Below are 20,336 nucleotides of genomic sequence, written 5' to 3'. Positions count from 1 at the left end.
TCTAGTTGAATAAAACTCCTGTGATTTCCTGAAATGAACAAGATTAAGTGTTCTTATCTCATGACAATAAATATCCACTCAACAATCTGTCAAATACACAACTTCAAAAGACAACTGTCTTGGAGGCAAACACATACTAATTATGGGTTTTGAATTCTGTAGCAATTGAAGCTGTAGACCTATACTTCCAAATAGAGGAAAGAGATAAGGAGGAAAAGGTAGAACAGAAAGACCAAGAACTGTAAGGGAATATTTTAGCATAATATGAATACAATGCCACAAGCCCAGTAGGTAAATGTGACATTACTTAAGGTATTCTAAAGTCACTGGATTGAGCTGGCAAGTACGACGTAAAAACAGTAGGGACTTATTTTGCTTTGCTGGAAAACCTCATTTACAGTTTACCGTTTGACTGTTTCTCACCACAAACATGTTTATTCTTTTTTAAGGCAGCATCACTAGAAACTAAAAGCAGTTCAAAATACAGAGTATTTAACTTATTCCATATCCAGGTAACAAAAAGGGTAGAAAAGCTTTTCAACTATAATTTTTACCTTTTCTAGCTTTTTGGCCTCAATATGTCGCAGCACCTGTTCTCTCCAGTCATGAGGGACTTTATTTTTTCCTGGGTGGTCTAATAAGGAGTGCTCAGAGTTAACCCTTGGGTTTGATCTCTTTGAAGGGCTAGTCCGTGAATAATTGAAGTCACTAACTGACATAGTTCTTTCAGGTATTTCATTCACTGATGGCCGAGCGCTTTGTGGTCGAGGTACATTTGGGCCATCAATGCTGTATGTCCTGGCAGAAAGAGGTCTCTGTTGCCCAGACATTATTGGTGGAGCTCTTCCCATCGAATGCAAATCTCTGTACGTTAAATAGTCCCCTTCAGGAACCTGCGTCCGCCTTGAAGGTCCGATATCCCCAACATTTACAGAAGCTGTAGAAGATACACTGCTCTGCCTTTGAAGAGTGTGTCTGGTTGCTCCTGGGAGCAGTCTTTCATTTGGTGGAATAGCCCACATATCTATGTGTCTCCCAGCCATCCGCTGATGAGTGCTATACACAGCACTGGCTCTAACGTTGTTATGATTGGAGAAATTCATATTGGCAGAGTTCTTTAAATAGCTGGGTGCTTCTGTGCTGTCAGACCTAGGTGGACGTGAAGGAGGTAAGCTGCCTTGTTCTACTTGGATGTTTTCTTTCTGGGGCCACAAGGTGTCTTTGCCTGTGGCATTGCTGCTGTACTGAATATTATACTGGGGTGTACAGAACATCTGTGCACTACTTGGCATTGATCCCCTCACTATATTAGCACCTTCAGGATTGTGATTTGAGTCAAACCTGAACATGGTTTTTGTAGAAGATACTAAATCAGATGATGACGACGATCCAGGAAAAACCTGCAAAGGCTGATCATACAGAATAGTAGTGGATTTGCTTCGGACTATGTTTTTTCCATCTGCACTATCAGAAGCTGATTTTACCACCGAGTTTGCCTGTTGAGATCCATTCTCATTGACAACACTGCATATTTTGAGACCACCAGTGTCCATGCTCGTGATGCTGTGCGATTTCATGACAGGACCACTTCTCTGTGGTGACAAATCTTCTGTGCTCTTTGAAAGAGACAGCTCAGCAGAATCATCATCAGCTGTTGTGCTTTTTGTTAGTCTGTCTTTACTGGGAGACTGTCCTGCTTCCTCAGGATGTCCATTTACTTTATTTATAGGATATTTATTTCCATTTTCCAAGTGCTCACTTTCTTCTTTCGTGTTGTCATTCAAAAAGCCCTTTACTGAAACTATTTCCTGTATTTGTGACCTTTCTGCAGGAACTGGCACTGCCTCTTCACTAACCAGTTTATTGACATTCATGTTTATTTGGTCTAATTTGTGAGACTCCTCCATAGAAGTGCTTAGATCAACACCTTTTCCTATCAGGCTTAATTTTTCTTGTATGTTTAATTCATATTCAGACAAGTTTGTAACCTTCTCTTGCATATTCACTTTCTCTTCTACTGCAATGCTCAATTCACCTCCATTTTGCAGAAGATTATTCAAATTTCTGTCTTCTCGCCTGGGGAAAAAACAAAAATATGGCTCTTAAAAGAAATCTCAAAAGGAAACAACACATTCACCTCAGAACTGTTTTAGAAAAGCAATTAACATGCCACATAGTCATACTGTGCACACAGAACAAGACCAATGTGCAATTGGATTTATGACTTGCTATCGTACCATTCCAGAAATACATTAGAGGGCTCATATCAGCAATGACTGTGTCATTTTATTTCAAATTAAATGGGAAGTATTAAAGACAGCTTAAAAGGCCAAAAAATACAAAGAGACACTAACTAATTTTTTTAAATCAAATACTTGCTTGTTTTAAACTGGCACCTTCTAACTAAAACTTCAAGATAAGTAGCAACATTTAAGTCCGATCTTTAAAAGCTTCTAAAAGCCTGTTACAGTAACATTAGTAACCCAAGTGATCTTCAAAACCATACAAATAAAAACATAGATTAAAAGGGTACACTGAAGTATTTTGCAGAGGTAAGAAATTTTAAGGATGAAATTATTGCACTCTACTATTAAAACAGATGGAAACCATGTCATGTATACCCTAATGATCCTCCAAATTTGTCTCTTTAAGAGAACTATTCCTTTATTAATTTGAAACTATTAAAATTTAAATTATTTCAAGATAAAGAAATGGACTCAAATTATGAAAGATTAAGTAACATTTTTATATTATAAATGCTTATTATCTTAACAAACCTGATCTTGGACAAAACAGAAGCATGTGCTGCTTTGTCTGGAGAACAGAGAGAAATATCCTGGCTACTATCGGTATTTAAGGAAACAGAATCTGACATTCGAGAAGGTGAGGAACAGTTGCTGTTATTTTGATTGCTATTGTGAGTAGCTTCATCTGATAAGGAATCGGCATCTTTTGAATCATCTGAAATAAAAATATGACAATTTAGACAGATACATACATTCTGTTTAATAGCCTTCTAGCACGTGGACATTATGATACCTAGAAACTGTCTCCTTCAGTAATTCTTACTTCTGGAAACTAAAATGTAGGTTAACACCTTTGCAAACTTAATTTAAACCTACAAAACACTGTTTTTAATAGTTACCATTTAAAAAATATTTATCTCAATGTAAATAATCCTCACCTATTAATGAAATTTAACTTGTTTTATTCCAACTTTCTTTGGCATAAGCTTGTAATACTTTATGAAACATTTCCTAAAAATACCTAGGAAATCCTATTTCTGTTTTTGCAATGATTTCAAAGTTTTGAATTATATGAGTATATTAGAGCTATGGAAATGAAGTACACTGCTTCACATGCAAGAATTTGAACTGTACACAGTTCCTGATTTTGAATATGGTGTATCATTGACAAGTAGGTATTTATTATACCAAGCACTCAGGCAGGGCCTAGATAACTAGGTAAGCTCTGTGAAATTTCATAAATGTAAAAATAACAAAGAAGATAAAAGTTGTTCTGCACAGTTAAGAATCTAATGCATTCCCATGCTTTGGAAATCAATTAAGGCAACATTTTCAGAGTAATTTACACCTGCGCAGATTGATTCTTGCATAATGCATTAATATTTCCATACTACATCCATATAAAACCAATTTTTCTGTGGTACTTCAGCCATGATTTTGGTGTAAGTGTACAAACACATTTAAATTTTTGCTTCAAGACACTTACAGGTGCCAAAGAATAAAACCTGGGAATCTAATGCCTGTCTCCAGAGACATGAAAGACGTTTTGACCTAGTACTTTAGGCAAGCATAAAAACCCAAAGACAGCATTGACAAATACTGATGTTTTTTGCAAGTGACCCTCAGCAGACTCTTCCTGCTACCTCTGTATGATTTTCCTTCATCCCCACTAAACCTCACCCTTCTACATCTAATGACCAGAAAGTCTTTTGTCCTGGAAAATGCTGGACTAGGAGATCATATTAAGCAAATACAATTTAATCACCAACTTTAAAATTATGTTTTCTCTGAATCCTAAGTCATTCCTTAGTGTTAAGGAAATGGTGACCTAGACTGAAATTATCTTTCTGAGACTATAAAACTTAGGTCACAAGTCCTTTCTGTTAGAGGAAAGAAAAAAAGGAGTAAAGTAACTCTGGAGAAAGTGTCCACAAGTGTAGATTATTCTTAAACCTTAGGAAGCGAACACAGCTTCTCTGATAAATTTAGATGGCATCACTCCCTACAGCAGCAATAAACCATTAAATCTGGGGGAGAGTGGAAACATGGAGTATTTCCAATGTAAACACCGCTTTCTGGAATGCTTTTCTTCAGCATGTCAAGAGTATGTTCACACCAATAGTCCCTCAAAACACACACGTCTCCTTTTCCCCACTGCTTGACAAGAATCAATGAAGCTTTCTCCACCACACACTCAAGTGTCAAGTTATATTCTATATAACTGGAGAACTGATCAAAACAAAAATTAAATCTACCTCTACCTAATTTAATAGGAAAAACTAGCCACTTTTGAGTCAAGAAATTATCAGAATCACATAACACTTCTGTTGCTTTTTACAGCATCTAACCTTTTTTGTTATTGCCAAGAGCTACCACTTTTGGCTGGTTTATGGAGGTTTCTATCAGAGGTGGTCTCATTTCTGCCATTTTCATCTCTTCATCAGAGGAGAGTTCTTCTGACTCCTGATAAAGGAAAAATAGTTTTATGCTGTGCATTTTAAATAACCACTTAAAGATTAAGTATATTTACTTATTAACTGCCACCCACTGAACACTAAAGGGGAAAAAATTAAGCAGTGCAACATAGACAAAACAGAACAACTGCACCATGCAGTTGTAGTGCAAGCCAACTGAATTTAGTAGTATTTGCCACTGAATTATCTTTAAGCAGTAGCACATGCAGACTTGCATTGTCAGTTAACACTCAAACCATTAATTTCAGCTGCAAAAACATACTTGGAGCAAGCAGATACAGCTTCTCTTTCGCCACTGGAGAGAACCTCCAGTTGCGTTCTAGCCAGAAAGTTATCACTGAACCAGCAAACACCCTAGTCTGACTAGCTGGGTATTGGTTTTGCAGAAAAGAGCTAAAGCTGAAACAGCTGCAGAGTAGTGTAATGAGGACAATGTTAGGAACAGAGAGCTACGTTGCAAGAAAAGACTGAATGAGCTTGGCTCGCCTGGTTTAGCAAGAAAGAGCAAGTGTAGCTTGGGTTTATAACTTTACATTTACACTATGGGCAAATCCCCTAAGGAAGGTATGTACTCCAAAACCAAATGTAGAGGAATAAAGATGAATAAATTTAAGCTAGAAATCACTAGTTCCTAACCATAAGATGGAGCTCAGTGCATTTATGAAAGAGAAAAACTGGCAAATATGCTGCAAGAGCAGCCTTGAGACTAATTTTGTATGTTACTGACAGTCCTATAATTCCTAGCATCTTCAAAAGAAATTGTTTGCAGTAATATCTTGAAGGAAAAAAACCTCTTGCTTCCCAAAAGTGGAAATTTCTTTCCAGCACACATGCTTCCTATTACAAACACTATGAAACCATGCTGCAGACTGCAAAAATAGTCTATCAAAGTACATTTTTTTCTTACAAGTTTCAGAACATTTAATGCATGGAACATACTGGATCACCACCTCTCCCATGATACTAACTATCTGGGGACAGTATTTCGGACTGCAGGGAGGGCAGATGTAGCAACAAGCTACGATAGTCTTCATTAGAAATAAAAATCCACCTGTTAGAGAACAAACTCCTCACTGCCTCTACCACATTGCCCTTTCTCTTGGATGTAACATAACAAATGTAATGAATGTTGAAAAAAAATGTACATGCATGGAAAGTTTAGGTATCTGGATTCAACTTTAACAGCTATCAGTAGGTTATCACATGGGACTAAGGAATTCACTGTCCCTGATTCAATACACATTGATGCCTCATCAAGTTACATTACACACATATAGCCAGTCACAAAGAATTGCTGTGACTATGATCAGGTAAATAGTATGAGTTTAAAAACATTACTTTGTAAAATAAGGTAAATATCAAAACCAGTATTTTCAGAAAATATGTAAAAGCAGGAAACACACTAGTGGCAACAGTCACAACTACTTATCACAAAGTCTCTTGGCAGAAGTTTGATATACGCACACTCCACTGCTAACACAGCACAGGCAAAAATAGTTTATGAAACTACGAAAAAGCATTGAATAGGTTGTGACTGGCAACTCATTAAGTGACAAGTTCCTAAAACTTGTCATAAGTCTGAAACATTCTAAATAGAAGATTACATAGAGTTTGTCAGAGAGAGATGTACAAAGAGTCTGGAAGTTCAAAACTCTCTGACTCTTTGTAAGAGGTAAATCCAAACCAAGTCACATTCGTGACAGCTCACTAACAAACACAGAGGAACACTTTTTTTTTTAACACTAACTTTTAACTTCTCATTTGAAATGAATGTGCGTAGTCACTTAGACTTAAAATTTTTAATTGCTATTACTAATGAGATATTTTGTCAACTCAGTGACAAAATCGATTATTTAGTGAAGAATGCACAAGCAAGCAAGACAAGGAAAATCCTATTTGAGTCATTTCACAGTTTGATAGATCAACTTTTAAGCAAGTTTGCTTTATCTTTCATTATGAACTTTTAATTATTTTTATTAATATTTAATATATTCTGAAGTAAGAAAAATATTGCACTGCAAACCATCTCTATTTACAGCACTTACAGATAGCAATTTTTTGCTATTGTCAACATAAACTTTCATTTCCCAGGGTAACAAATTCAATGCAACACCAGCACAATTCTTTGACTGCTATGATGTTCATTGTAGTGCCATACCTCAAGCGTGTCTTCATGGTTAATAATTGTTTTTGTGTTCTGCAAGGTTTTAACAAGTGCAGCCATCTGTGAAGTTGTGGTGCTGTGCTCAGCTTCTGGTTCAGTAGGCTTCTGTACAGAGATTCCTGCTGAATATTGTTTTCTCTCATCTGCTTTGTTCTTCACTGAAGCAATTTCTGAAGTCTACAGGATTAAGAACATGAACAGAAAAAAAACCCTTTCTGAAAGGTTTACTGTAGCATATGATACTGACAGTTAACACTATTTACTTTCAGAAACTATGGAATAGAAAATATGAGCTTTGAAATTATCAAGTATGAAATGTAGCTGGCATGTAATGCAGAGAAATTTTCCAAGGTACAGTTCCCCTCCTTTGTCAATCAATTTGGCCCGTCTCCTTATTGAGGTCAATACGTACCCTTAAACTTCCAGGTCAGAAAAAAAAAAAAAAAAAGAAAAAAAAAGGGGCCAAGAATATCTACAAGACACGTCAGCACAAAACTGTAGTCCTATCACCTATCAACTTGTTATAGACTCCTGACTCTTGTTTCAATGTTACAGCTGTCTTCTCAACTTACATAAAACCTCCTGTCATGAAAGCAGCAGTGAGAAGATACTGTCCTGAACTTCATTGTGAAGTCTAGAAAAGTAGGATAAGAGGATGACAAAGATGCCATCCTCCAGAATCCAAAGCCACCTCCTTAAACAACTCCATAGTTTGTATTTGCCTGAGAATCAAGTCACTTTCCTTTTTTTTAATGTTAGGAGAAAATTGATATTGCAAACTAGACATTTATTACAGATTTCTTTGGATGGTGAAGAGGTAAGTTCTGTTCTTGAATCTGACAATATTTCTTGCTAAGGCATTAGTGGGGAGAGAGTACAGAATTAAAAGGACTCAAAGACACTCTAAGTCTTTGGAAGTTCTTGCAAAGTCAAAAGAGAATATTATCTCTAACCTTTACCCCCACATCTTTTACAGAAACTGGCTGGCCTTCTCGTTTTGATTCCTTGGCAATATCTTCAGTAGATTCTTCATCCTTTAGCCTATGTACAATTGTCTGGACTGTTTTGACCATATTCTTCAGTTCATCAGGGTATGGAGTTGGGTATCTCTTCAGGTTTCCTTCCTGTATTAAAAAAAAAACAGCAATTTTCTACATTTAGTCATTTGTCATAACTAAAGCATCAGCTTTAAAACAGACAAATTAGGACAAAACACTGAACAAGCTGAGATTTCTACTTTGCCATTCAAATCTAATTGCATTGATGTAGACTTAAGTTTATAATAGCCAGTAAGATTATGAATCACTTCACCCTCATCACCTCTAAACTGTGCCCATTGATTGCAAGCAGGAAGAATTATGACAACCGTATTTTACTTAAACAAAAATCAAGATTAATCATTGTTTCCTGACTATTCTTCACCGTGGCACCACCAGTCAAATCATCTCCTAGTTACTCCCTGCAACACCTGAAAGTTTCCCCTTTGTGCTCCACTAGTCTGCCCTCCAAAACCAGACGCAAAACAAAATAAAACCCTAATCCACCATGTTTCATCATGTTAGATACTGCTAACTAACAAGTGAAGACTGGATTTCCTTGGCAGAGTGAAATCCACAACCAAATTCAAGAAAGGATGTGATTCAGGGATGGGGATAAGGAGGAGGGAAACACCAAGCACTCTAAAATAAGTTCAATACTAACCCGAGGTGGTGCCTCTCTCTCATCTTTGTCTTCATCACACTCAAATGCCACTTGAGCACGCTGCTTCCGCTGTTCCTCCCACAGAGATGGATTGAAACTTTCATTATCGGATATGAACATAACTGAAAAGAAAAAGTGTCTCGTAAGAACAGGGTACCTTTTGCAAAATAAAAATCCTGCTCTTCTTTTCTTGGATGAGATTGGTGTGCTTTTGAATGTAATCTTAAAATATAAGAGACTGCTAGCACCATTAATTGAGCATTAACTACACTGTCACTGCTTAATGAACTTGGCTGTATTTTCATGACAGTTAAGTCAGTATTCATAAAGTAAAAACACTTCATACACAGAGCTCTCCACTAATCATAACGCTCATGCTTAAAAATCTTCAGCAGAACTCTGCTGCAAGTTATTTTTAATCACATATAGCTGTATAAATATAAAATATTTGTTTGTACATATAGAATGTAAATGACACAGATGTAGATAGCCTGACTTCAGTGAGGTAGTCTCAGCACCTCATTCACTTGTTTTTATTTAATGACAACTTTAAAATGAGGAATGACTTCGTGACAAAAATTTGCATTATTACTAATTCTGAAAAAAAATCTAAAGCTTCTGAAACTTAAGGTAAACACATGATTTTACAGAATTTACACAAATGACAGGAGCTTTACAAAGTATTTCTTGCTTAACTTCACAAAACAAGAGAACCTGAACTTCTGGGTACCCACTATCTAGTATGTCTCCATGCCTTGTGTTACATCAGTCAGGTTCCACTCAGCAATGTATATCCCCAGCAAATGTGTATCCTCCACTAGCAATGCCAAGACTCTACATATTAACTGCTTCCACACCTGAACAGAAAATACTTAATTACAGGGCTCAATAAGTACATTGGAATATTTATTATGTAAACTTACAATTTTAATACATCTGAAAATATTCTAATAAACTTGACTATGACCAAAGCTGTTCCTGATCAAAACTGGGACTTGGTATTTTTTGTTTTCAAAATTGATTTTTAAAATCACTATCTACTGAGCTTCAAACTTTCTGTTTGGAATGACTACCTCAGAGATAGGTATTCTGTCAACTTATGCTAAACAAGCAGCCTTTTCCTTGTCTACAGAAAGAAACCCCAGCATCTGGGTAAACAAAAGTTCAAATGGAGAGAATGCTTCCAGGAACAATCTTGAACTTCTCTGAATCTCCAAATAATTTTCTAATTATCACATTCTATCAGGGGTATTGCAGATGCACTATCTGCAGTTGAAAGCACTAAAAGGGATGCATAATTTACTGGTTTTGCTGGTATTTATCATTACTCATCTCTCAGTAAACTAGACACTTGTGCCATGGAACAGCAAATGTTGCCACTTGCCAGTTTTCAATTATTTTCATTTATATGTGTCCTGTTCATTTCTGCTAAAGCAGCAGAAGTTTTTTTCCTTTCAGATGCAAGGGAAATAGGAGAACTGAGGAGATTTAACTCTCTTTCCCTATCTCCTGATCGGGTTATTACTTATTTTCCTAAATATTTCACAAGAGTACAGAAATAACTTTCTGAAAAGGTCTTTATATTTTGGGCCTAACCTTTTACAAAATGGAGGAAACATGTTATCTACATTTTTAGACAACTCTGTTGAAATAGCTAATCTGAAGCAGACATTTGCTAAGGAGAACTTCACCCCAAATCATTAGGTTCTGTCAGAATGAAACAGGAGGTCACAATGGGAAGCGGCAACCACTGCAGAATATGATCCCATCAGTCTATTCCTTACCCCGTTTCCTGAAACAGTTTAATCTAGAATTTACCATTATAAACCTATCACATTGCTACTGTTTTCATTTTTCAGATGTACCTCTTCATCACCTGGAAGTTTACTTAAAATTTGCTTGTAAGTATGACTTAGTGAAAATCATATTAGCTGGACAATCTTTCCACTACTACTATGAAAACTCAGCATTCTGACAGGGTATTTCAGAAATTCTTACCATCCTCAGTTCTTGGTTGCTGGGGGAACATATAATTAGTAAGCACTGTTTTCTGTGTGTCGGGGTCAGCTTCTTTTTGAAGAGGGATAAGTGGTTTAGACTAGGAAGCAAATGAAAGAAGGATGTGCTATGAGAATATGTATAAAAAGTAAACACAATCTACATATCACAGAGAATGCCTGCCCCACTAACTTTGAAGACTACTCTGCCTAGTAATCCATTTCTTTGGATAATTTTCACAAAATTAAGTTATTAACATTTCTATCTTTGATGACTAGCTTTGACTGAGAGCTGAAACTCAGTAACAGCTTAAAGAAAAAAATATAACATAGTATATTAAAAAAATAACTCAGTTTCTTGCTAGTAACTATTCCAAAGCAGGCTGATCTGCAATATGAAGATATATGCATTTAAAGCTGCAGGCAATCATACAAAGAGCAGAATTATGTACTTATTTTTTTTGTACTTACACAAGATTGGATATCCTCCACTCTTTATGAAAAATGGCAGGGGAGTCTTAAAATTATAGCATTAGTAAAAGTTACGGTAAAATCATTACACCAAATCTGAAGTTAGTGGATTTCTGGCAGTCCAGTATTACCATTCAAGAAATAAGCATACTACAGAGAGCTTCAATACACAGTAAAAATACATGCCACAAGTGGGTGAGTTACTGCTTAATAGCTTGAAACTCATGACAGTCACAGAGTTCACAGATATAGCAAGAAACTTAGCTCAAAAAAAAGACATGTTAAGTTTCCCCAACAACATAGATCGCTACACATCTAAGTACTAGCTTATCAAGCACTAACTCTCCTGTGGAAACAAGTCTGAATTAAGAAAAACAAAAATGAAAAAGCCCAGCATCTGTTAAATTACATTTCCTAACAGCACAGAACTTTGCTACAAGTACAAAAGTCTCCAAAGACAGGTAGGCTCAGTGTTTACTGTAGCAGAACCAACATAGTAATGTCAAAGAAGTACTGATGTATATACACAATACCAGGTCTCATTATTTAACAGATGGCTCTTTACTTGTAAATTTTACTAGGAATAAAGTCAGTCAGCTATTTTTAATTTTTAAAATGTTCACCTGATTGTCTGATAGCCACATAGCAGTGAGCTGTTGCAACTTTGTAAAGGTAAATGGCAAATTCTTCAGTCTGTGAATTACAACAAGAATTTATGTAAGTACATTTATCAATACTGTAAAGACTATTAAGAAACAAATCTGCATCAGCCTAAAAAAATTTCAAATGACATATACTGATATAGTAAAATTAAAACCTATTGGTAGTTGAAAGGCAACAGCATTTAACTTAGATACAAAGCTCTACCTGGAACTAAAAAAAAATACCCCACAAGCGAGCAAAACCCGCATTTCCGCACAGTTTAGCAGCTTAAAAGTGCAAATGTAACTTCAATTTAAGTCAGTTCAGTGACTTGAATATCATCTTGAAGATAACTAATCTGAATGCATTAATCTGTATCCTCAGTATTTCAATATACATGCACAACAACTAAGAAGAAAGTGCTACACCTGAAAATCACTGTTTTTTCCCAGGTTACATGTGTGAGAAAGTCTACCCTGGATAATAGAGCCTCTGCAATAATGGATAAATCAAGCTACAGAAGGAGTACAGAGAGGGTGGATTGGCAGAAGAGAAGGAGAGCTCAGATTTATCTCTCCCAACATATTTTCATTCTACAAATTGGCAATTCCCAAAAGAGTAATGTTTTGTCAGTTTTTAATGACCAGCTCCAATAAAACAACTCTTTTCTCCCACCTCCCCAGTAGACTCCAGCATATTACACTACACTGTAACACTTGCAGTACAGGATGCTATTAAATTTCAAGTAAGAATCAAAAGTTTTATGAAAAATAATCAAATTCCCCAGAAGAACGCAATGCTAATAATCATGAATGTATCGAAGCTGTGCTTCAATGTATGTGCCATGTGACAAGCCATTAAAATAAAGACAGTTTAATACAACAGAAGAGCAGGATCCAGACCACAACAATAATACATTAAATACATGCATCTCAGCTTCTAAGTTGTGCATGAGATAAGGAAAGACAGCATAATACATGCACAACAAGACTTCTACATTGTTATTGTATTTTATACAACTTCTACTTAAGTAGATGCATTCACAAACCTATTATCACTCAGATTGATGACTTTTAATTTCTGCATATCACCCATTTCTTCAGGGAGAAATTCAAGCTTATTAGAATGAAGAAATAACACTGTTACGTGCTTCCAGTTTCCAATCTGAAAAAAAACAAAACAAGGAATTAATTCATCTCCACAACCCTACGTATGCAAACTTTCATGGTTTAGAAGAAATTTTACTACAACTATTTTTGCCTGTAAAGTATAAACAGATTTATTCTTAGATATTATTCATTCTTTTAGTTTCAATACACTAGCAACAAAATTCTACTTCTTGCTTGAAATAATTTAGAATTTATTTTATAAGATGTGTATTTGTATGCATCCTCCTTTAAAAAAACCTATATTAACACAATCTACTCAAGAATAAACTTGTTATCTAGAAATTGTACATACTATATAGTTTCAAATACATTAAAAAATTCACTTTACAGTTCTGTAATTACATACCTCTGATGGCAGCTGTGTTAAAAAGTTATGATCTGCAGCAAATGTCCTTATATTAGAAAGCTGCCCAACAGAGGAAGGCAATGTTTCAATCTCATTGAAACTACAATCCAGTTCTTCCACTGATATTAACCTGGAAAAGAAAACAAATACTTGTCTATACAGCTTAATTCAACCAACATTAAACACTAAGTTGAAAAGAAGTTAATACTAGTGTTCATTTCAAATCTCAAATTTAATTCAAAACACAACTGAAACCAAAGACTTCAAATCCAATAAAAATACTTTTCCTAAAATAGCGGTGTCAATAATATCAAATGTTTAAGATGGCTGGATGTTGCACTTAGGGAAATAATCTAGTGGTTGACAGGCTGGGACAAAGGCTGGACTCGATGATCTTAAAGGTCTCTTCCAGCCAAAGTGATTCTATGATTCTATAAGAAAATCTGCTAGTAGAAGACATTGAGAACACTCAAAATGAGACAGATCATAACCAAAAAGGAATGCAGCTTCTGAACATGAAAAAGATTTTAAAAGAGTTAGAAACAGTGAATCTAAGAATCTGGCAGTGAAGATGTATTGTGTCAATTCCAACAACAAAACACAAAGTACACTGAAATTAATAGGAGACAACAAATTGGAGCAAATACCCTTCATTTATACAGCTCTTAATTCCAAATAAATAAGTTTTGCTTTCATTTACAGGTTTTAAATTAAATTTCTGGACATCAAATTATACATTAAAAAAAACTGCAGATGAACATCCTTACCATTTTTTTTATATATGTTCAGATGACTGTTTACAATGTTTTTAATAGTGATTCTATCATTTATGGTATTTACCACAGCCACAGCTATGTTAATACCAAAGCTCACTGCATTTTTAAACATCTTAGGCTTTTTTCACATCAGTTTTTTCTTTTCTAGATTGGTGGTTACATGAATAAGTGAGTACCATATGTCATTTGATATTAAGTAACACATGAAGTGCATACATTCTGCAAACTAGAAACAACATATGAAAGTTCTTCCACTTTTATTACAACATTAAGGTGCAGAAGAAATTAAATCAAAACAGGTGTAAGAACATTCAAAAGAGAAGTCATTGCTGCAGAAAAGTGTGCAGAAAGGCAATTCAACCTTTTATTCAAGTGAAACACCTACCCTCCTATGGAGTCTGGCAAATACATTAATTGGTTTTCATCAATTTTAAGTGTTGTTACCTTCTTCAAGGAACCTGTAACAAAATGAATAATAAAAAATGACATTTGGATTCAATAAATTTAGTTTTAGCAATAACAACCAAATTTTCTGTATTCCCTGTCATGCCTACAGTGCTATATATCTCAGAAACTAACCAGACAAGCTTACAGAATTTGTTTGCCAGCTTACCATATGCCAGACTTTTTTTTTTTACTCTTACAGTAAACAGCTTCTCATCCATTTACAAACTACTATATGAAGTCAAGAATGCCCCAAACCTAATATAAATTTCATTATTCAGCTACACATTACAGCTTTATCCAAATCTAGGACTTTTAAATCAACTGAAATTTATATCTATAATGCCATTTATTGATTTTTAAGTGTTCTGTGTCTGATCTTTAAGCTTTTAAGAATATCAATTAACTGAATATACAAACCAATAGACTCTGGCAGTTGCTGAAGTGAATTGCTAGATAACAGTAGGTCTTGCAGGCTTTCACAACCTGAAATACCTTCTTCAACTACTTCAATGTTGTTTTTGGAAACATCCAAGTAGGTCAGTTGTTTCAAAGTGCCTATGAACTAAAAGTAAGGGAAAATAATGAATTCTAGAAAGTGCAAGCTCAAAACAAAAAGTCCAGCAGATCTGACCACAAACTGTCTCTCAAGGGTAATGCCAGAAGAAAAGAGAAAATCTATATATAATGCTGAAATACAATTTTACATAAAATATGCAAGCTTTATAATTACTTTTTGCAGATGCAGAGGCATAAGCACAGCTACACCACAGTAATTCTGCAGTCTGCTTCAAATTCAATCATTTGATCAGTTACTGTGAAACAAGTAACTGAAGCTTTAGAACAGACTTCAGACAAATGCAGATAATATAAGAACATCATTAAGCTCCAGCAAAGTTTTTTAATGCTCGTTTTTGCCTTTTGTGTAAAACTGCATCCTAGTTAACCTCAAAAACAATGACTCCCTAATTGTACTAAACTTAAGAAACAAGTCAAAATATAAGCTAATAATTACCTTTGCATATGAACGAAGGATAAGCCTGAAGATTTGTGCACACTACTAGAATCTTCATAAGAAAAATGCAGTTACTTTCACAAACACATTTTTACTTTTACTGTAAAGCAGAATCGTTTAATACACCTACTCAGTTCTTCAAGGAAGAATTAGTTGAAGTGAAGGTGAGAGGTGGTGGAGAAGACTGCTGATGAGGTGAGAAAGCCTCACATCAGAAGACTGCTAGTGATTTTAAGTCTGCTTGCCAAATTTCAAATACTCATTTACTTGTTTTCAACAACTTATGCACAGGTTCACAGGTACAGCAACAATAGGTCAGCCTGAGCTCCATGTAATACTGAGAGGTGTCAGGAACCCAGACAAAAGTCAGTAGAACATTTTCACAGGACCTAGATATGCTCCCTGTATACATGGCACCCAATAGGCATTGCTTGCTTTACAGCTATGACCAGTAAAAATTTACACATTTCTCCTATAAATTCCTGCTTTCTAAGCAGGAATTCTTACTTGGAAGAATTACTCAACCCTAAATTTGATCCAAGATTTGATTTCGGATTTTTAGCCCTTTCCTTAACTGGAACATAGTATTTAGAAGAGAGATACAGATCTTTTAATTAAAGAAAAGCTGTGTACCCACCTCATGATCAGTGACAATTTCTAAGTAGCATTTAAGTGATATTTAGCCATTTGTATTTAAATAATATTAGAATTACATAGTGAGTTTTACATGATCACTGAAAAAGCAAATACTGCTGTAAATTAAAATAGTAAATATTTAAACACAGTGGAAGAACTTACCCCTGGAATAAGTGTTAGTCTATTACCATCCATCCAAAACTCCTTTAACCCACTCAGTTGTTCAAGCACTTCAGGCTGTAAAGGGAAGCCATTTTTTAAAAACTTTGCACTAAAAAAATTGTGAGGCATAATTTAAACTCATATTAGCATTAATTTTTTACCAGTACAGTAACCACAGTATACCACAGAGTGCTATTTTTAAGTGGAGGAAAAAAACACTCATGTTCAGCAGAATATGGACAGAACTTTTATAACAGGCTCCATAAAGTAGTGTAGTATTATACATACTATTTGTTCAGTAACAAAACCCTTACACTGATATTAAGAATAGATTAATGGATAAAGAGATTTATAAATGATACAAAGCTCTGTTACTAAAACTCACCACTTCTGTGAATTCATTACTTCCTAAGTCCAGTCTCTCCAGCTGAGTCAGTCTGGACATGGTTCTGCACAGGAAAGGGAATAATAAGGAATTAGATTTAAGAAAACATCAGTTACATACACTATTCTTGTATTCATACAAATGTGTTATTTTAATCAGTATTAAGTAGTGATGCTGTTCTGTAATTGGACTGAAATCTAACTAAGGACAAATTCTTACACACTGTTCATCACACACATACTAATTATCATGCCACTGTTGACTGTCAAACAAGAGTATCCTGTAACTCATCTACAGATTAGTTTACAAAATGTATAGACCACCAGATCAATCTTTACAATAAAGTGTAACTCATTGAATTTACTCATACAAAGTTGCTTCTGGAATATTAATAGTTTCTCTATTCATACAACAAGTCAGATTATTAAATTGGATTTTGAAACAACATTCTTTAAGTCAATTATTGCAAACATTAAGCCAAAGGCAGAAATAAAGTAAAATACAATATTTCAAGTTCCATTTTGCCCAAATTTTTCCTCCTTTTAAGCTTAGAGACCTCATAGACATTATCTACCACTGCACACATTGGTACTACTTAAAAATATATTTTTTTAATGGATTGTTAATCCCTCGTGTTACATTCTGTATTTACTTAATAGATTTCCACAGAAATTTCATCAATACTGGGTTCCTGAGTTACACTATTTCTATCTTTGCCAATCTTTGCCATTATCTTTGTAATCCCCTCAAATCAAAGCAACACTAACGAATCACGTAGTTTAAATTATGCCTCAGGTTCTGATGTTGTAAATAGCTTTGCTAAGGTTAACACTACAGCTCACTTGAAGCAGCACACAATTCAAAGTGTGCGTGATACCAAGATTGGGACCTAAAGCACTGTAATTGCAGATTAAAATAACTTGATTGATTCTATAAAGGTTACTCTTTATTAAAAATTAGGCAAGAGACTTAAGTTTTAAAAAACAGAAAACCCACCACAAAAACCACCCCAAAAATAAGCATAAACTTAACATTTTCATTGGGCAACTTCCTCAACTTTCATCTACCTATCAGATAAATGCCTCTAAGATACCCTGTATGTTTTTGCTTCCTTTTCAGCAGAAATATTTTCCTTGAGCTCATTTGCATTATAACACTCCAAATTTGCAGTCTTTGGCAATGGATAAACTCCAAGCAAAACGATGCACTTGGCACAAGAGTCAAGGTTAATTTAGTATGTCAACATTAATTACTCATTTTGATTAACAGTTTGTCAAGTTTTTCATGTTAAAAATGTTTATGTTTAATTCAGCAAGAAGGGTGGCCTGTTTTGTAAAAATTTGCCCCAATACATTTCTCATTATAAACACAACAGAATTCACTGTAAGTATGAAAATATTAAAAAGGTGAGGGTGACAGGGAAAGAATATTGTTGCATGCTCAAGCTAAAGTATTAGCATGTTACATCTACACCTTAATAGCTTCATTAAAAAAAATCTCTCTGGATTGTTTCTATTGCTTAAAGCTGTATAGCATGTTCCTTTTAAAACACACGCTTAGCTTTGTAAAACTTCTAAGTCTGAATTTCACATCTGCTTCTTCTCAAACGTAATACTTAATGCCAGGTCATATATGCAAGGACACTGCAGAGCTATACTACCCTGAAAGGCAGATTCACCTCCTGCAAACCATAGCCACCAAAATGAATTCTTTCTCCCAGTGTACATCATATATAAACAATATGTTTCCAGTGCCCCACTGTAGCAAAATGTATATTCATGTGGTAACAGGAAATTAATTGTTTCAAACTCCCTTAACTGAACCACAGAAGTGGAACAAGGAACAAAGGTGGCAGCTCAGCATGTACTGTACATCATTATTAGCAAGTGCTGCAGAGGACATCTTCATGACAGCTGCTGTTTAGTTTTCCAGCAAGGATGAAAACCTGAAAAAACTCAATTAAAAAAAAAAAAGAAAAAAAAAGTCCCAGCAACTTCAACAGAAGTTGTATCTGGCTTAAATACATTACAGCATCTGTCTACATGTCTCATCACTTCAAGAGACCTCCATCAGCTACAGTATTGCATGTAACTCATGCTATTAGTGTTAATTATGGCAACTAAAGTCAGAGAAATTTTATAAATAAAATCTGTATTATTTTAATTATAGCAACTTTTCCTCAGTTGGGAGTTACTTAATTTACAGAGCTACCATCCTAATTTTTTTTTTGCTGAAAGGAAGATAGAGTGTATATCACATGACTGAGTAGGATGTTTCAAACTTGGAAGATTTAAGTTCACGTTTTCTGATGGCACACATTAATCCCAGATATTAGTTCTGGTATATTTATACAGCAGTCATTACAGCACTAGGCAGATAAAAGGAATTTCCAACAGATAACACCCCTTTCCCATGTCTCAGGTTTATAAATAGCTACAATCACTAAGAAAACTGGCTGTTGTACTTGAAGGGCTGGCAGCTCACAGTTCAGCCTACTGCATGCCAATCTCTGATAGCATATGGGCTGGACAGAATTAGTATTCAATAGCCGAGCTCCTCCTCTTCATCAAAACATCTTGCACCCATCAAAACCAGTACCTTTCTCGATCAGTTTCTTTTGCCAGAGAAGGACTCCTTCTACAGCACAGCACAACATAGTCAAGACTCTAAAGCTGGTTACTCACATCCCATCTTTGGGATCTCCATTTCTCTTTTCATTGACCTCTCATGTTAACCCCCTTAGATCTACAGGGTCCAAGACAGAAAATCCAGAGGGTTTTCTCCATCAGCCAGGGCTTGTTTGATGAAATGAGTGAGAATTGCAAGGCACAGTTTAAAAAGACGCTAGATTTAAGTTGGAGGCACAATTGGATTCATTGTTAAAATAAATGCTGTAAGAATTTCCAGAACTATTTTACTGTTATAGAAAACACATCTGAGCAGTATGCTGCTAATTACGTTAAATATGCCTTTTCTGTTATGGAATAGGTACACCATAACAGATTCCATACGACACTATAATAAGCTGTTACTTTCTTCATCCTTGAAGTATATTAAACCAAAAGAAGTGTTCAAGTAATGAGAGTCACAATATATCAGTCATTCTGAGCAAGCACTTCACACTACACATTCAATTTAATGGCCTTAATTACCAATCCTCAAGTACTCTATCAGAATGGATAGGTACCTAGGTAGCCATACAATAACGTTTGCAGAAAGCATCAGACATCTCAGAATGATCCTACTGAGATGCCCGTATGCTGACTTGAAAGCTCAACAGGTGGTCAGAAATCCACAGAGCTGGGAAGGGATAGAAAACGTTTGAAGAAAGTATACCTGAGAAGGCAGATCAGTCAGTCCGAAGGGAGATAAAATTTCAGCAATATGAATGGAAAGTTCTTTGTGAGAACTTAGTCCAGTTACTTAGCTACACATTTCAAGCCATGATCAATTTCCCAATACAAACGACACTATTAGTATAACTAAAGAATAAAAAAACCCAACTCTCCACAGCAGTTTAAATCAATGTCATCTGTACTTACTTTGGCAATATTTTTAATTGATTTTCTCTAAGTTCCAGTATCTGGAGTTTAGTTAATCTGCAACAGAAAAGTGTAACAAATTAGCAAAATATAAACCCATCTCTGAACTTTTTATATTGCTGAAATTAAAAAAAAATTCTACAAGCTTGAAATTTTTTTCTGTAAG

The 20,336-nt window shown here is 35.2% G+C and overlaps 1 protein-coding gene across 2 annotated transcripts in view; it reads right to left on the bottom strand.

Moving 5' to 3' along the window:
• The window catches only part of ERBIN (erbb2 interacting protein), a 111,779-nt gene that overhangs the window by 17,708 nt on the left and 73,735 nt on the right, over positions 1–20,336 (bottom strand). For both annotated transcript variants that reach the window (XM_062019577.1, XM_062019578.1), the window contains 15 exons: positions 20,171–20,227; positions 16,629–16,692; positions 16,244–16,318; positions 14,851–14,995; positions 14,372–14,444; positions 13,211–13,340; positions 12,744–12,859; positions 11,677–11,746; positions 10,584–10,683; positions 8,586–8,707; positions 7,838–8,008; positions 6,879–7,061; positions 4,595–4,709; positions 2,778–2,961; positions 555–2,076 (listed from right to left, as the gene is read on the bottom strand). In XM_062019577.1, coding sequence (XP_061875561.1) covers positions 555–2,076; positions 2,778–2,961; positions 4,595–4,709; positions 6,879–7,061; positions 7,838–8,008; positions 8,586–8,707; positions 10,584–10,683; positions 11,677–11,746; positions 12,744–12,859; positions 13,211–13,340; positions 14,372–14,444; positions 14,851–14,995; positions 16,244–16,318; positions 16,629–16,692; positions 20,171–20,227 — 3,127 coding nt within the window. The remainder of the gene's footprint in view (positions 1–554; positions 2,077–2,777; positions 2,962–4,594; positions 4,710–6,878; positions 7,062–7,837; positions 8,009–8,585; positions 8,708–10,583; positions 10,684–11,676; positions 11,747–12,743; positions 12,860–13,210; positions 13,341–14,371; positions 14,445–14,850; positions 14,996–16,243; positions 16,319–16,628; positions 16,693–20,170; positions 20,228–20,336) is intronic.

The sequence above is a fragment of the Colius striatus genome, chromosome Z (genome assembly GCF_028858725.1).
Source record: "Colius striatus isolate bColStr4 chromosome Z, bColStr4.1.hap1, whole genome shotgun sequence".
Taxonomy (NCBI): Eukaryota; Metazoa; Chordata; class Aves; order Coliiformes; family Coliidae; genus Colius; species Colius striatus.
This window is presented reverse-complemented; position numbering and strand designations above follow the sequence as displayed.